We start from the raw sequence: 15,468 nt of genomic DNA, 5'->3' as shown, positions 1-15,468 counted from the left end.
TCATATCTCTTTGTCTATAAAATGTGCTCACTCCTGGCCCCAATTCAACTTTAACCGACCCTCGCTACACCGATACTCCAACAACTTAGGCCACACCTCCTTTACATCCAGCGCCTCAGCCAGAATGGACCCATTCTCACCACTGATAAACCCCTCCTCGACGGCATTGCGCACCCACGCCAGCAACCCATCCCAGTAACCATTAATATTCAACAACACGACCCCAACACGATGGATCCCCAACTGATTCCACGTCGTCATCTCCATAACCTCCTCAATCGTCCCAAATCCACCAGCCAGCGTCACAAACCCCGACCCAGGCCCGCCCTCCATTACCTTCGTCGCCATCAACCGCTTGCGCGTATGCATATCCGGCACGATAGTCGTAATCCCGTATTCCGACTCGGGGATCTCATCTCCATCCAATGCTTCGGAGACGACTCGCTCGGCTGCTTTGCCTCCCGCCGCCGCTGTGGGAGCTTCCTTGCTGTTCTTGGCGGATATTTTGACAAGGGCCCGGGGGATTATGCCGTGCACGGCTTTGGGGCCAGATAGAGAGACTAGTGTCTTTGCGACCTCGCCCATTAGTCCTGAGGTGCCGCCGCCGTATACCAATTGGACATTGTGTTTGTGGAATTCGTAGGCTAGGGCCCGGGCTGCTTCCAGGTGTACTGGGTTTTTCCCTGCTGTGGCCCCGCAGCTGGATATTCCCGGAAAGGGTACTAGTTAGCTTTACTCGGTTTAGAGTTTTTCATTGTTCTATTATCGGGGCTATCGCCGATCGTCGAGGAGCAGGAGAACTGCTAGGAATGGTTGACTCACAAGACGCAGACGACGGCTGGTTTATCTTCAGTCATTTTTAACGGCACTCAGAAAATCATGTGTGTTATATGGTAAGTGTATATAGATGTATAGGAGGTGCGCAGATGTATAAGGGAGAAAGGGGTACATATGACAAGAGCACTTGCCGTCGCCTGCACACTATCTGATAATGACTCATCTTTTATGGATCGACTCGGAATTATCGGAAGCTAACCGGAACTGGGGCCCAGCATTTCGAGCTAGTGTTCAGTAAAAAATGAGTGCGAAATCTTATTTCAACCCCGGTTAGGTCGTGCATGCTGTCCGATTCCGAGTCACTAGGTTTATATAGTCATGTACTCCACATAGGAAGTTCTTGGTGTTAGGCATGGCCATGCATTTACAACAAATTGTACTTGTATCCTATGGTATGTAAAGATTATCATGGATTCCTCTCGGAACAGACTAGCTTGAATCTGGTAATCCTATTGTCGACTCTATCTATACATAGAATATAGTCGGGTGCACAGGGTATTGTTCACGTATTGATAAATGACCACCAACTTACTAAATATTCAGATTTCCTGGCGGAATAAAAATAAAGCTCTGAAGAGGGGATGACTGTAGATACTAGGCACCCATTTTGTAGGAGCCGTTGACCAATTTTCGTTGCAAAACTCGGTCATAATATTCATTTTCCAGATCAGTAATCACAGCTGCTGTTCCGAGGATGCTGGTCGCTCTCCCCCAACCAGTAAGGCTAAATATGCGCGTTAATATGGGGCTTTGACGTAAGGGAAATTGGCGAATGCCAATTAGAAGCACCAATTTGAACATCGCCGTAGGTATCGGGTGGATATGGTGGATTCCATAGCAAAAAAGGCAGGATACCACCTTCGGGCTACTCTTCAACTTCATTTAAGAAGTTAAGATATCTAAAATTTGACTAAAAACACTAACAAAAGAACAAATACATTGTCATCGCGAAGGATCCGAAGACAATTCAGTAAACTAGTTATAGTATAGTGATAACCGAGCAAGCCGCCTAAGATATTAAAAACATGCATCTGGTGGTATCACTCAAGAGTTGCACTTGTTAGAATATTATCAAAGGTTGACGCATATGAAAGAAACAGAAAACCACCCAGCCCATGCCTGACCTTTGCCATACCCAGCATACCATTTATTCATACAATCATAAAGTGAAAGGGTCTACTCCAGTAGAGCAACCATCAGTCTCTGGTAATCACTGCTTGTCTCACCGCGAACTCTGTCGATCAGATCCTTTCCATACCGATGGCGGTAAGCGCGCTTCACCTGATCTTTATGCGCTCTATTCCAGTGTACCCTGACAACGCGGCTCACCAATTTGACGTCCTTAGTGCCCATACCCTTCATGCAATCCTCCAATAACTCGGCATCCCGCATGGCTGGATCCAATGCGCCACGCAGCATCTGAAGCAGAGCTTCCTTCATATGCCCCGAGAATTCCTTGTCAATGTGCTTCTCTAGCGAGGCATTGTAGCGGGCGCTGAATGCCTGGTTAATAGCGCGGAGTTCGTTGTCCGACGACCGGGCGAAGATCCCGCAGACTTCCTGAGCATTATTCCTCATACGAGCAGCCGTGGCAGAGTGCAGGGACTTTGTTTCTTCCTCAATGGTGCGCGGGTCAATTGGGAAGGATTCTTCATGGCGGTCTGCGCGAAGGATCATTCCGAAGAGACTCTGTGTTTCATATGACAGATCGCTTTGGACGTCTTGCTCGAGAGACCGGCTGTATGTGCGTTCATATGCGGCTTTAATAGCTTTTAAATCCGCATTCGACCGGCTCACTAGGACATCGTTAAGCAACCATTCCTTGGTGCCGATTCCCTTAACCGCTTCACGTGCGGAAGTCACGTCGTGCATCAGCGGGCCATCAATGACGGCAAGCAAGCCGTCGCGGAAGTAGCCACTCGTTTCGGATTTGACATCCTTGTATAGATCGCGACGAATATAGTTGGCATAGGTCTGGCGAATGGCGGCCATCTGGAGCGCATCGACTTTTGACAGTATTTGGATGAGTGACTTTTCATCTGTTCCAAAGCCCTTCATCGCCTTACGGAGCCCATCAGCTTCGCGGGTGAAATCACCAGAGGCAATTTGGCCGGGGATGTAGCCCGGGGATGGCTGGGCCGGTGGAGCGCTGTGGAATGGCTGTTGCGAATGTTGCGATGGGTAGCCTCCTACTGGGCCACCGCCATATGGTCCCGGCTGAGGACCTGGCGGATATCCTGCACCGACATGGGGAGGGAACTGTTGTGGGGGCGCTCCATATGGAGGGTGAGATGGAGGCGATGAGTGGTATCCGGGGCCTGGTGGGGGGTGTCCGTGCGGAGGATAGCCTGGCTGGCCTGGGGGTGCTACTGGAGGTCGATCATACTGGCCCGGATGTGCAGGAGGCGGCCGATTATATTGACCTGGAGGAGGGGGACCGCCATAGCCCGGCTGCTGAGGATACGGAGGTTGTGGAAAACCCTGAGGGGCACCGTGGGTCGGATAAGGGGGTTCTGCTTAAGACGAAAAGGACGACAGTCAGCCGATCAAGAATGACTCGGAGGGACTATATTGCTGCGACAAGGATACATACGATTTTGTGGGGGATAAGGTGGATTGTACGACATGATCAAGAATTCAAAGCTTCAAAAATTGCAGTGGGGTTGTCTACATTCCAGAGGGGAAGAGTGCGGGAGATTATATATGGCAATGACGCCAAGCGGACCCTTCCACCCGTTCGTCATCCATACTTCAAAAGGCAGGTACGAGTGTGGCGCAGTAAGGCTGGACTAGTGGGGCTGAGGCGGAGACAAGGCACATGCCGACTGGCAGGGAATTTCTAGAAGGTCGACTGGCTGTGCATCTGCATCTGCCTACATGCATCTACCACTACTTTTAAGTCTTGGACAACTTGTGATTTGATAATACCATGATGCAGGCAGCAGTCGAATACAATACACCACTAATATTCCGTAAAATGATGCAGTACGTACATCCCGTCCATCAGATCATCTCAACGTCATCATCTATGTATACATCAATCGTAAGTCGTCATTGATTTCATCGAGGCAGTTAGACGTTGTTTACAAGGGATTAGGCAATCTCCCCAACAACAAAGACATGTGTTCCTGGAAACAACCCAGTAGACCCAGCATAACATCCCCAATACCAATCATCGTTGATATTTTCGGCCTCAGTAATCTCCGCGCCGCGAGGAAACATCAGCTCGTCTTTGACACCATTCTCAGGATACCACGGCCATAGCGCGTGAACAACGAGGCCAACACCGCCATCAGGCGGGAAGCGACGTGCCGATGTTGCGTTCTGTGTGGGAGTGGTGGGCGTGGAAGGTTCAGAGTATGAGTTAGTACGGTCACCGAGGGTACTTGACCATGGGGCTCTGATGCGAGATGCTTTTTTGCGCCGCTCCGCTCCCTCTTTCCAACTCCAATCCCCAGTTCCGAGTTCAGGGGATGGAACAGTACCCGAACCTGCCACAAATGTGCGTGTCACGGGTGGAGAGGCGGGAGGGGAGGAAGGCTGAAGGTGTTCGTCTTTCAACGCACGGCCGCCCACTAGGTCACGAACGATAACCCGTTTCTGGCCCTCTTCATGATCTTCAAATCCAACTACCACCATCCGATGACCTTTCAAGCAGCGCCGCCAGCCGTTATGGCCATTCTCTTTACGGATTTTTGCTGTCGCCACAAGCTTAAGGTAGCAGTTCGCACAAGTATCATAATCACCCTCATTGCATTGGAGACAGTGGAAGCGCAGAGTAGATGGTGGAATTTGATTGGCGCAAATATCGCAATTCGTGGAGAAGGAAAGTATTTTCAGTGTTTCAGCTCCGGCAAGAGGAGCAGCCGAACCATTAGCTACATCACCAAGGACGGCTGGTGTCGCGGGAGTTAAGGGACTATCTGGCGTAACACGGCATATCGGTAGAAGGGCATGCGTACAGCATTTTCCTTCATTGACACATTTGTTGCAGAAACCCCAGTCGCCTTCGTTGCACTGGTTGCATTTCCAGAAGCACGTATCTGCTGACGACTGACATATGTCGCAGAAGAGCCCGGTTTGTAATCGTCGGGCGGGGTTTTCATTGGTAACCTCTCTTCCATCTCGTGTGGTTCGACGGGCGGTGTCGGACGGCCGATTATACTTTAAAGACAATAGGATATGTTGTGATTCTTGTGAAGGCGTGGCAAGACCGTTAGAAGAAGCATGAATTCTATCAAGATCCGCCTTTGCAGATACACCAAAGCCAGGCCAGTCTAGACAGCCACGTCCAAGCCGGTAGCAGCGTAGGCAAATATGGTAGTCACCATCCTTGCATAACCGGCATTTCTTGTGAAGTTCATACTGGATATTCGGCTTTCCGCATCTATCGCACGAGATAGATGGTTCACTATAATAGGCTGTGGCTTGAGAAACGTTCGATCTAGAGGATGAGGGCCGGGAGCGTCCTTCTGCCCTGACAGGGCTGTTGGTCTCAGGCGCCAGAGAAGTAGCCGTAGGTGAGTTTGCAAGGTTTTGTTCCGAGCGCAACGCGAAGGAAGCAGTTCGAGGGCTTCGCACCAATGAAGAAACTGATGTGGGAGAGTCGATAGACTGTCTGGCTGGTCTTTGTCGTCGTAGCTCCCTATCATTACCACCTGCCACCCATATACTAGGAATAGATTGTTCAGAAGCTGTCGCTCGACGTGTCCGTGGAGCTGAATCAGCCGCTCTAACCCGAGCAGCCTGGGAGCCCCGAGGGCGGTCGGCAATCATGTCGCTAGACGATCTTGCTGCAGGCCTCAGATTGACCTCTGACGACGAAGCGGAGCTAACAGGAATAGGCGATACTCTTTGACGGCTGCCTTGATCAGATAAGCGCCGCTGGTGGCCAGAGTTACCGGAGCGTGGCACGAGAGGATCGAGTAAATATGGCCTTGATACCGGAGGGTGCGCTGGTGGACCTCGAGCACTAGAAGCGGGCTGCGATCTCTGCATTGATTGCGACCGCGCCCGAGGGCGATTTGATGCATGCGCCTCTTCCTGTGCACCGCTTCTCTGCTGTGACCGCGAACGCAGTCTATGCCTCCGTCTATAAGCATCGGCAATGCGTTCACTAAGCTCCTCTTCCTGCGCGGGTCCGAGATTGTCCATATCAATATCGTCCAATAACCCTTCTTCCAAGATTTGACGTAAGATCTCTTCTTGCATGGTTTCGGTATCCGACAAGCTTAGCAACGATCGAAGGCTCGATTGGTGTTCTATTTGTCTCGTGCGATCGGAAGCATCGGGCAATGTGCTCCGAACGTGACGTCGCGCAGCGCGTTCCTCTTCTCGTTGTTGTCGGGATCGACCGTCTTCCCTTCGTCTATCCCCATCAGCACTTTCACCTCGACGAGTTCTCGATGATCGTGCCGACCGATGCTCCCTTGTTCGCGGTCCACTCTCACGCAGGCTCAGTTCACGGACCTCCTCCATTAACCTTCGGTCCTCATCATCCGACTCAGCAGTGCTGTTCTCAGGTGAAGCAACAGTAGGAAAGACGGGTTGGCCAGGTTTGTATCTTTGCGCGATTTCCTCCTTCTCAGCCTCAGGCCTCGCACGATCGGGGTTCGCAGTGAGCACCATGTCCAACAACGTAGTGACGGTGGCATTCGGTCTTGTTTCGCGAACGACGGCGCGACATGATGGGCAAGTGAATCGGACGGAGGATGACCGGTGGCGCGAAGCTTGGACGGAGAACCATTCTTTCAGGCAAGAGCCACAGAAAGTATGGAGACAGTCGAGGAGGGTGAGAGGTTGGTAGAGCAGTTCTGTGCAGATCTAAGTAGAATGGGCGGTCAACAACAGTACACAGCAATTATATCTTCATTATTTTTAACATCATAATTCTAGAATGTCCGATCTGCACAAAGGGATGTTGATGACAGCGGGCGAGCGATGACTGGGACTCCCCACGTTTTCAGCCTAATCAAAAATCAAGCCACGGAAAGGGAAAGAAAAAAATAGCTAGAACACACATACCGAGCAGATCAGTTCCTTTTCAAGGTCCCCTAAACCAGGACCCCCGGTAGGTGATTCATTTGACATGGGGAGATGAAGCCAACGTCGACAGAAGCGAAGTGTATGAGGGACGGAGTAAACAGCCGGAGGTTTGGTTGGGTTACTAGTCTTAAGGCTGGTTGTCCCACGGGATCGACCTTTTCGGCTCGAGTTAAAAATGGACCATTAGTGGCTCCACTTAGCTTCACAATCGGAAGTGCCTTGAGAATAGTAACAACAGCTTATCGTTATCTTGCTCCCCTCTTTCCTGTAGGAAGGGTCACCTTCAGGTTAGCATACTACAGTACAATTAACTGGAAAGTAATGACATACTCACACATACACAGGGTAACCGTCTCTTTAGTAACCAGACCCACCCACCTTTTGGCTTGGTGTTGGAATACTGTGTCCTGGAAACACGCTTTTTCTGGATTCTGCGCTCGGAGCACTCATGAGTGTTGAATCACCTGTGAAATGTGCACAGGAAAAGCCGCCAAGGGGCTTTAGAGGGTGTCATCGCTGGCATAAAGTGCATCACTACTTCATCTTCAGTGGAAGCTTTGAAAGTGCAGTCATCACATCCCTCTACACAGTCCAACCTGGAGGTCTGGTGACAATGATCATGCGTGCTAACCTCGAGGGTATGAATTGCCCAACATGCCAGGAAGAATTATCTGGACTCCAACAGCGCAGTGCCACTCTTGGTTAGTTCAAGCTGTAAATCCTCTCCATTAATATCGACGTAATGAAGGTTAGTTAACAAAGAGTAGCTCACAGCACTGTAGGCCCGTAGGCTGCCGTCACAATGAAATTTCTGATAAATTAGATCAAAGCCCATCCCCAATTTGTTTGCACACCACATACAGTCAATAATGAAGAACGGGCTGATGATGCTAAAATGTCGCATTTCGAATAAATTTACTATGCAAGGTCTTCGGATTCAACGGAGCACTACATGCCAGCTGGAGCATCTTGCTATCGAGAACTTACGGACTCCGGAAAATCTGGTACCCTTCAAAGATCACTTGGTCTACATTCATCGCAAGCCCTAAATGCTCAGCACTTTGACTGGTATCAGGTGTCTGAAACTGTTATGGCCCGGCTCTGCAACCCACCCTTGGAGTGTCGAGAGCGAGTGCTGGATAATCAGTTGGAACTCTCGGGACTCAACGTGAAAGAGGATATGTATAAGTTAAATTCTATAACTTTTGGTTCGCAAATTCATTGAGTGGACAATTCTCAACTGTCCTGGGTATTTGGAGAGGAAAGAAGCAGTAGGCATTATGACAAGACTATCATTGACAGAGTCACGATCCAGGCCATATATAGTTGATAGTGCAAATAAGCAATTGTTCGTAACCTAACCCACCCTGAGACCGCTATCCTACGGTTCCCGGTAACTTCTTCTTTTCTGTCTTCAGGATCTCGTGCTTCTTGTCAATATATTGAGCAGCCCCCCGCCCCCCAAAAAGAATTATAGCACAACAGTTTCGCTTATACCCATCACCATTATCCAAATCCTCAAGATATCGCAATAAACCTCATACTCACTCCTCTAATCAAAGTTCAAGGTCCCAAGTATGCAAACTTAGATGGAGTCCAATCCTACCTCACAACAGTATTCCGATCATGCTGCTTCTCAACACTCTGCCCCGGCGTACCCCACAAAACAGGTATCACAGACCCCATAAAGAAGGGAACCTTTCCATCTCCCATCCTCCTCCGTCTGAGTTCCTCTTCTAACTCAAAGCGTCGTTTCGTCCGCGCCTTCCTCGCACGTTTCCTTGCCCTCCTAGCACTTCGTGAGTGGGTGGTTGACTCTTCTTTATGGATAAATAGTGTCTTCAACCAGTTGAGCATTGAGCGTGGCCAGGTCTGTGTGATGTACGTAGTCTAGAGGGTTGAGCTGCTGGTTCGAGGCCGTGTTAGTATGCCAGGTATGAGAACGCGAAGGTGGGGGTGGGTGTTGTGTTCTACCTCATGTGATGTGAGTTGGGGGTTGGGGTTGGAGATGTTCTAGTTGCTGGGGTAAGAAAATTGTCCGGCTTTGGTATCTATCTGTGTGGAGTTTGTTTGGTTATATGGACGGTGGCTGTGATGCTATCCTTCAGGCGTCCAATAGTGGGGGCTAAGAGTCTAAGGCAACGATCGATGTAATAGATCATCCAATCATATTCAGATGGCCATGTGGCTTAGCCAAGACACGATTTTTATGCGAAATATTCCTGATATCGAACAGCTACTTCTCTTTACTATATTGTACGCATTCTGGTTTCAAGATATACGCTAGCAATAGAGCCATATACGTGATCAGGTAGATTTGACTTATTTTGGGATAGCAAAACATGGAATTTCATACAAGCTTCACGGTCTAGGCATATACGATTCGAAAGCTATCTAAAGAAAGGAGAGTCGATTTTGGTCGGCACTGTCCAACAGTTTATAACTTCAGATGACGGGGCCCATTGAAAAGCTCCGGGTTTATATAAATACTCCTCCTAGGTGGAAGATAGGAAGATCCCAGACTCTTGCCTCTAAACTATGGTTAGATGGTTCTACTACACGTACTAGTATTATACTATTTCGCATCCCGTAGAATTAGAGTCCACTTGCTTGCCCTTGCGCAACCGCTAGAACTATACGGTTTACGGGACAAAGTAAGAATTACTCAAATTAATCAAATTGATCAAGGCGAGTACATGGGCCAGAACCCCCTGACAAGGAAAAGGAGGGGGAACAAAACAAAGATGGAAGCCCTGCCTCAGGTTGAGCTCTGCATCTTCGACCAACCCTCACAAAGTCCAAACACCGTGCGACAATTTTTACCGACCTCAGCGACTAGGTTAAACTTCTTCCATGACCCTTGGCCGCGATGGTGCACTAATGCTGTGGGATCTGTGTTGGGCCTAGAGCCCATGTTCCCGTACTTTCCTCTACCGGGACTATACATGTTTTGTTAATCGATCTCTCGTGTACGATTTTCTCAAAGAAGGATTCACCTGAAACTAGAAATAGGGAGGATCAGCACATCGTCGACTAGCTTGGCCTTCCCTCCATCCTGCAGGCCAGTCAGCGCATTCCACCTCAACCCAGACGAGGCATTGAGCCATTCCTGAACAGCATAAGTCACGGCCTCCGGACCTGTCAAAGTCAAAGGATCAAGGGCCTGTAGCTCAGTACGAGCGGCTGACGTTTGTAATCCGCCGTATTGATCTGCGATTGCCTGTAATTGGTGAGCCAGATTCTCGAGGTATCGGTATAGGAGAGGATGGTCTCGTGTTGAGGCGAACGACCATTGAGTTAGCTGGATTGAATACGGATAGCCCATGCGCCAGCATGTGTGGTCAGTGGGCAGACAATCTGCTTCGATGCCGAAAATTGCCCGAACAGGCTTCGTAGAGTTATAGACGGACCTAGTCTCGAGGTCTGTCCATGACAGAATATCCTGTGGAGTGATCCACTGGGCAGGTGACTTGAGTGGCACGCTATCGAGATCTCCATACTAACAGCTGGTCAGTTTAAAGTCGGAGGGGATCGAGCCGGCACGTGTATGATAGGACTTACGATCCCGCCAACAAATGTAGCGACTAGGATACGAAAGTAGTCTGTTTTCTCAACCATTGATGGTAGCGACGAATAATGCTCATGGGACTCAGGCGCAAAGTGATCGATAAAGTCTACCATGCCCTCATCTTCCCAAAGAAAATATGCCATTTCACCCTCGACCACGAATTGCAGCCATCTTTCGACACTTTGCCGTAAGTCTTCTGGCCAAGTGTCAATTCGCCGGTGACCCCATGTCTGATGGATGATTCAAGGGATGAGTGAATGTGGCACCAAACGGCGTGCTTCGCCAGATTCAGTCGCTTGGTTTACCAATTGCGCGGCTTCGATTATAGTTTGAGGTTCGGGATTTGGCTGCACCCAATTTGCCGCTATAGACCACAGTAAGATATATCGATTCAGTGACTGTTAACAAAAGCGCATAAGACGAAATCATCCTTTGGTGAAACGAAAACCAGTGTGTGGAATGTGTAATGTATCGCTTACCTCCCCCATGTCGTTCAAAAGTATGCACGTGTTTCCAAACCAAAGGGTATCGCTCTTTCAACGAGGACACGACTGGCACATGGCGATGACGATTAGAGAAGGCCAAGAAGCCCAGACATACTATTAAAAATGCCGAGAGAAACGTTAATCGGCGGTAGCGGGCGCGAGACACCATTTGGGAGGATCCTCAACAGTCTTGATCAAGCAAGGGGTAAAGACATGGCTTTGACGGGATGAAGTTTATTAACCGAGAACCACAAACGAAAACTTGCAGATTGAAGGCAAGGGGAACAAAATGCGCAGAAAATTGAGAGATCTTCAGCAACAGTAATGTTCGTGCAACAGCCTGGAAAATTGCAGGTGAGCCAAGGCAGAACACATACCAACCACTTCAGAAGTGAACACAGCGCGACATATTTTAGCTGAGACACGACTCACTCCGTTGGGGATATTTTCGCCGGGTTGACTTCTACACCATTGGTTACTTTTAAAACAGACTGCACACTAAATTCCAATGGTGAAACAAAGAACAACGACCATTCTGGAGGATATCAACCAGACTCCCCCTAATCGCTCAGTACCAGTCCACATTATCATTAACATGAAATGGGCGTAATTCCTAATTTATAAACAGGGAACGGAGACGAGGATCTCATTTTCCCAGATGATAGGCTGGCTTCGTACGTGCTTCAACTAGAAGAGTCACTGCTAGAAGTTGCGTAACATCAGTCTGCAAAATTTATATTGACAAGCTATGAGCCTTATTCACCGCTGCGAATCTCGAATTGCAAAAGAAAGCAGACGATTCATATCTAGGTTGGCTCTGTCGTAAGGATGATTAACCGTTCTTCTGTATCTGAAATAAAAGGAATCCGATGGCACAGAACTCAATCGATGCTAGAGCGGAGGCAATTGCTCATATTATCATCAACCATCCGATGCTGTGTGCTGCAAGTAGAAAAGTACCGGATATTCTTCCATATTGACAGTCATGGCCGCAGAGTGAGCACGCATGCAAGTGTACACATGGTCGCTCCGAAACCGAGTTGGACAACGTAATAATCTCGCAGTCTCTCGACGGAAGGGTTCATTGTAGAGTTCGATCTCGAAGTCATTTGAAGGAGTATTACAGGCAAAGCTCGATCGGCGATTAAAGAACCTATTGGATATATAATTGTTATTCTTGGATTGTGAAAAGCACAATAAGAGCGATGAACTATGTGATTGTTTACCGGAATTGCCCTTGTCAAGTATGGATACAGCCCCCAACAACAGAATGAATGCCCATGGTTGAGCACCCAGGTAGCGTGCGACCTTGCCAACAATATCTCAAGAGAATTGCATCTATCCATTCCGATGGCGATATCTCGGATCCGACAAAGTGTTTAACCGCTATGGCTTCGTAGAGCTTCAAGTTTCTACGAGGAAAGTCAATGCTCCGTAAAAAGTAAATCTTAAGCGAAAGCTAATAGGATTAGACTGTTGGCTCATCAAGCGCGCGAGGAAACTATGTTCCAAGGTTTGAGACTATCCACACAAAGATACCTCGTATTCCCCAGAGCACACCAGAGAAAAGTGTCTACCCAAGAAGTCCAGAACCAACAAGTTCTCTCCTATCATAGCCACTCCACAACATCAGACCAGAGACAAACCTATAAATCAAACCCTACCAAAACCTACCTCTGCAACTCTTTTACATATCCGTTAATCTACCCCGCAAGCTAATCAACCTATCGTAGAGACCTTCCTAAACAACCCTTCTCCACCCGGATGCTGCAGAGCATAAAGCAAAAAAAAAAAAAAAAAAAAAAAAAAAAGAAAAAAAAAAAAGAGGAGTTTCGCACTGACCGGTAAACTACAGATACGGAGTATGGGGTACAGACCTAGGGGGAAAGGACAAAGCTTCCCAAAGCGGGGACTGGACTGATGAGTTGGCAGTCTCGGCTTGAGCTTACTCAGTTCTGCGGTATGTTGTAGGCTACAGTGATAACAATGACGATGATAATCACGATGAAAGTGAGCATGTATGTAAAATGTTACCCCGCGTGGCTGTGTTTGTGATACCTACTAGTAGTTTCAGGGGGTCGGACTGGCGAGGGGATTTGGAATTGGTGACTCGGATGTATTTGGTGCATATGTCTGTGGTGCGCAGTTTACCAGGAGGAACTTTGACCTACTGAGGTATAGAAGTGCAGAATATCCGTGATAATGTCGATATTGAATCACATACATTGAAGGGAGGGGGAACGTACACCAGAAGGGAATAAGATGGAGAGGGGATTTCAACGCTCGGATCCCTGGTGTCTCATCAGGTGTTCTGCCCACGTACATACACCTACCTACCTTGCTCACCGTAGTCACTTTTGACCCCCCAGTCAGATAACGTCCGTGCGAGCTACCACCCCGGTCCAGTGGCAGGTACGGCCTTTGGGGATCCGGGCTAATAGGAATCGGGGGACCGCGCTGTCTCTCGGGCGGGGAGTGAGGAGATGGTCTGAAGATAAGAGTTCATGTGAGCTGTTGCAGTCTGGGCGATGTTTGTTTGTTATTTAACTGAATATGTAGTAAGAATTGATATTGGGATGAAAGCCTTGCTATGGGTATAGATTGTTCAATGTGGCTGGTTAATTAGTTAGGGTTACATTATTAGAAATTTAACATGCATGATTTCCTGGTGGGGCCCGCCGCTATAGCTTCATAGTACTTCAAGCATGTCAACCAAGACTGGCTTACTTAGTATGTACGATGCTGCTTGCCTCCTATGGTGATCTTCGGAAACCAGATGGCCGGCGTTATTGTTTCAATAGGCGAAAGCGAGCTACGGGTTCAGAGCCCGACACGGATAGCCGTAGATGTCTACGAGGTAAACTCGGGTGCTAAGTCTTTGGCGCCTGTCTGAGACCCTAGCGCTGTCTATGCGTAGACATACGTACTCGTACTAGGTTTTAGTGTAGTACTTGGGGCCGCACTTTCGACCAAGCTTTAACTTCACTAAATGGGGCCGTTACGCCAGCTCTGGGTACCGTGGCCGATGGTTGGTTGACTGACGAGCTTGCACGGACGTCTGACCCCTAAGGTATACATTAGTAGATTCTCCTCTTCGTTTACTTTTAGATACACTTTTCAACAACACCGGCTCTTCAGGTGAAGATATGCGCTATTCCCCCCTCATGGATATTGCGCTCCCTGTTCGATGACAGGCATTGTGAGCAGTCAGTGACTCCCCCTATTGTAGACCTTTTCTTTTAACAAAGTTAGACACTAAGGATGTTGATAGATAGCTTCCCCTCGCAACCAATGCATCTCCGCATGAATGGTCGCAACTCTCATGACCAGGTCAAGACCGATCGAGACCATTGATTGCGAACTGTATAGATAGTACTGTATTCGGTTCAGGCAAAGTGCTGTCACAAAAGGTCAATGCCACACTGAAGCCATCGCTCGTCTAGAAGTTGTTGGGAGCAACGATCGGAAGGTTATTCCTATGGTCCACTTTGTAAATGCTTCATCGTTCAGAGCCAAGTCAATTTGATATCGAGTTAAGTGATAAGGAGGTTTGTCAGCACACTCGCCGCAGTAAATTCCTTATCAACAATCCCCACGGGGCATTTTGACCCAAGCATGAGAGAGCGCTCCACCTCAGGTTCGGGACCTATCGCTGTCCGGACAGGACTAGAAACCTCTCCGCTCAATGCGTGGGGGATTGACTCTACATACATTGACCCATCCGTAAAGTGCTTACCGCTAAGGACTAAGTAGCAAAAAATGCGATCGCGTGCTTCCGACATGATCTTAAGGCTGTCAAGTTGAACAGGCCGGAGAATGGTTGAAAATCTCCAAGGACGTGCGCATCCGGCAAAATAATTCTCACCGCCGCGCTCGGGGTTTCCAAGCAGTTGGCGATGGCAACAGACAAGAAAACTCTAACGGCCCATATAATTTTTGGGCAATACGGGAGACAGGCTTCCGGAAAGACGGGTCTCGAACACAGCCGTATCTGTCGATCAAAGGGCGAGCGTGCGAAATTTTGATTAATCGTCGCCGATTACCCGCTCGGGCCCCAAGTCTCCGGTGACGGACCGCATGGAGACGGCGTACGCACTAGCGAGTCGTACGGCGTAGGTACTAGGTATGTACTACTACTTGTTAGAGGTCAAGGTAGACTAGAAATGGGGCCGGTGAATAGCGCTTTGGACGACAGGGATGTCGGCCATAGTCTTGCGTGTTGATCGAAAGTGGATGTTCAGACTTATTCGAGTTCATAGAGTCTGATTTCCAAAGAAGAGGTGCACGAAAAAACTAAATTTCATGCGATGTGCTATTGTGTAAAGTTGTTAATATTAGTTATTATTATTATTTATGTAAGTTTTCTGTGGCTGGCGGTGTGTCCAGTCAGGGGAACTTGTTTGCATTTCCCCAGTTTGCGCGATAGACGGTCAAAAGTGTAGTGGACTTCGAGAAGGTCTTTCATAGTTTAGATAAGCGAGGCAATCATGAATACCATCATAATAGTCACACTCTCTAGGACCTTCCCTCGTC

At 48.6% G+C, this 15,468-nt stretch overlaps 6 protein-coding genes across 6 annotated transcripts; 1 reads left to right on the top strand and 5 right to left on the bottom strand.

Annotated features, from left to right (window-relative positions):
• Nucleotides 1–27: 27 nt before the first annotated feature.
• On the bottom strand, nt 28–857 carry BDV38DRAFT_280531 (LOG family protein; the record flags this gene model as incomplete). The annotated part of the gene is made up of 2 exons (XM_032059326.1): nt 28–700; nt 823–857. The coding sequence occupies 2 exons, from the start codon at nt 855–857 to the stop codon at nt 28–30; spliced, it is 708 nt and encodes a 235-aa protein (XP_031916128.1).
• Nucleotides 858–1,395: 538 nt separating this feature from the next.
• Nucleotides 1,396–3,516, bottom strand: BDV38DRAFT_240928 (uncharacterized protein). The gene is made up of 2 exons (XM_032053958.1): nt 3,431–3,516; nt 1,396–3,350 (listed from the first exon to the last, which is right to left on the bottom strand). Exons 1-2 carry the CDS (start codon nt 3,462–3,464, stop codon nt 2,014–2,016), a joined length of 1,371 nt encoding a protein of 456 aa, XP_031916127.1. The 5' UTR covers nt 3,465–3,516; the 3' UTR covers nt 1,396–2,013.
• A 254-nt stretch (nt 3,517–3,770) lies between these two features.
• On the bottom strand, nt 3,771–6,969 carry BDV38DRAFT_240927 (SH3 domain protein). The gene is made up of 2 exons (XM_032053957.1): nt 6,862–6,969; nt 3,771–6,660 (listed from the first exon to the last, which is right to left on the bottom strand). The coding sequence occupies exons 1-2, from the start codon at nt 6,925–6,927 to the stop codon at nt 3,931–3,933; spliced, it is 2,796 nt and encodes a 931-aa protein (XP_031916126.1). The 5' UTR covers nt 6,928–6,969; the 3' UTR covers nt 3,771–3,930.
• A 157-nt stretch (nt 6,970–7,126) lies between these two features.
• BDV38DRAFT_240923 (uncharacterized protein) lies at nt 7,127–7,777 on the top strand. Its single transcript, XM_032053956.1, has 2 exons — nt 7,127–7,169; nt 7,227–7,777. Exon 2 carries the CDS (start codon nt 7,331–7,333, stop codon nt 7,586–7,588), a length of 258 nt encoding a protein of 85 aa, XP_031916125.1. The 5' UTR covers nt 7,127–7,169; nt 7,227–7,330; the 3' UTR covers nt 7,589–7,777.
• A 309-nt stretch (nt 7,778–8,086) lies between these two features.
• Nucleotides 8,087–8,940, bottom strand: BDV38DRAFT_240922 (uncharacterized protein). The gene is made up of 2 exons (XM_032053955.1): nt 8,857–8,940; nt 8,087–8,785 (listed from the first exon to the last, which is right to left on the bottom strand). Exon 2 carries the CDS (start codon nt 8,737–8,739, stop codon nt 8,485–8,487), a length of 255 nt encoding a protein of 84 aa, XP_031916124.1. The 5' UTR covers nt 8,740–8,785; nt 8,857–8,940; the 3' UTR covers nt 8,087–8,484.
• A 700-nt stretch (nt 8,941–9,640) lies between these two features.
• Nucleotides 9,641–11,358, bottom strand: BDV38DRAFT_290811 (uncharacterized protein; the record flags this gene model as incomplete). Its single annotated transcript, XM_032061575.1, has 5 exons — nt 10,930–11,358; nt 10,717–10,814; nt 10,444–10,680; nt 9,879–10,381; nt 9,641–9,821 (listed from the first exon to the last, which is right to left on the bottom strand). The coding sequence occupies exons 1-5, from the start codon at nt 11,102–11,104 to the stop codon at nt 9,641–9,643; spliced, it is 1,194 nt and encodes a 397-aa protein (XP_031916123.1). The 5' UTR covers nt 11,105–11,358.
• Between the last annotated feature and the right edge of the window lie 4,110 nt (nt 11,359–15,468).

This window comes from Aspergillus pseudotamarii (genome assembly GCF_009193445.1).
Source record: "Aspergillus pseudotamarii strain CBS 117625 unplaced genomic scaffold BDV38scaffold_13, whole genome shotgun sequence".
Classification (NCBI taxonomy): Eukaryota; Fungi; Ascomycota; class Eurotiomycetes; order Eurotiales; family Aspergillaceae; genus Aspergillus; species Aspergillus pseudotamarii.
Note: the sequence above shows the minus strand (reverse complement) of the source record. Positions and strands in the feature narration are given on the sequence as shown.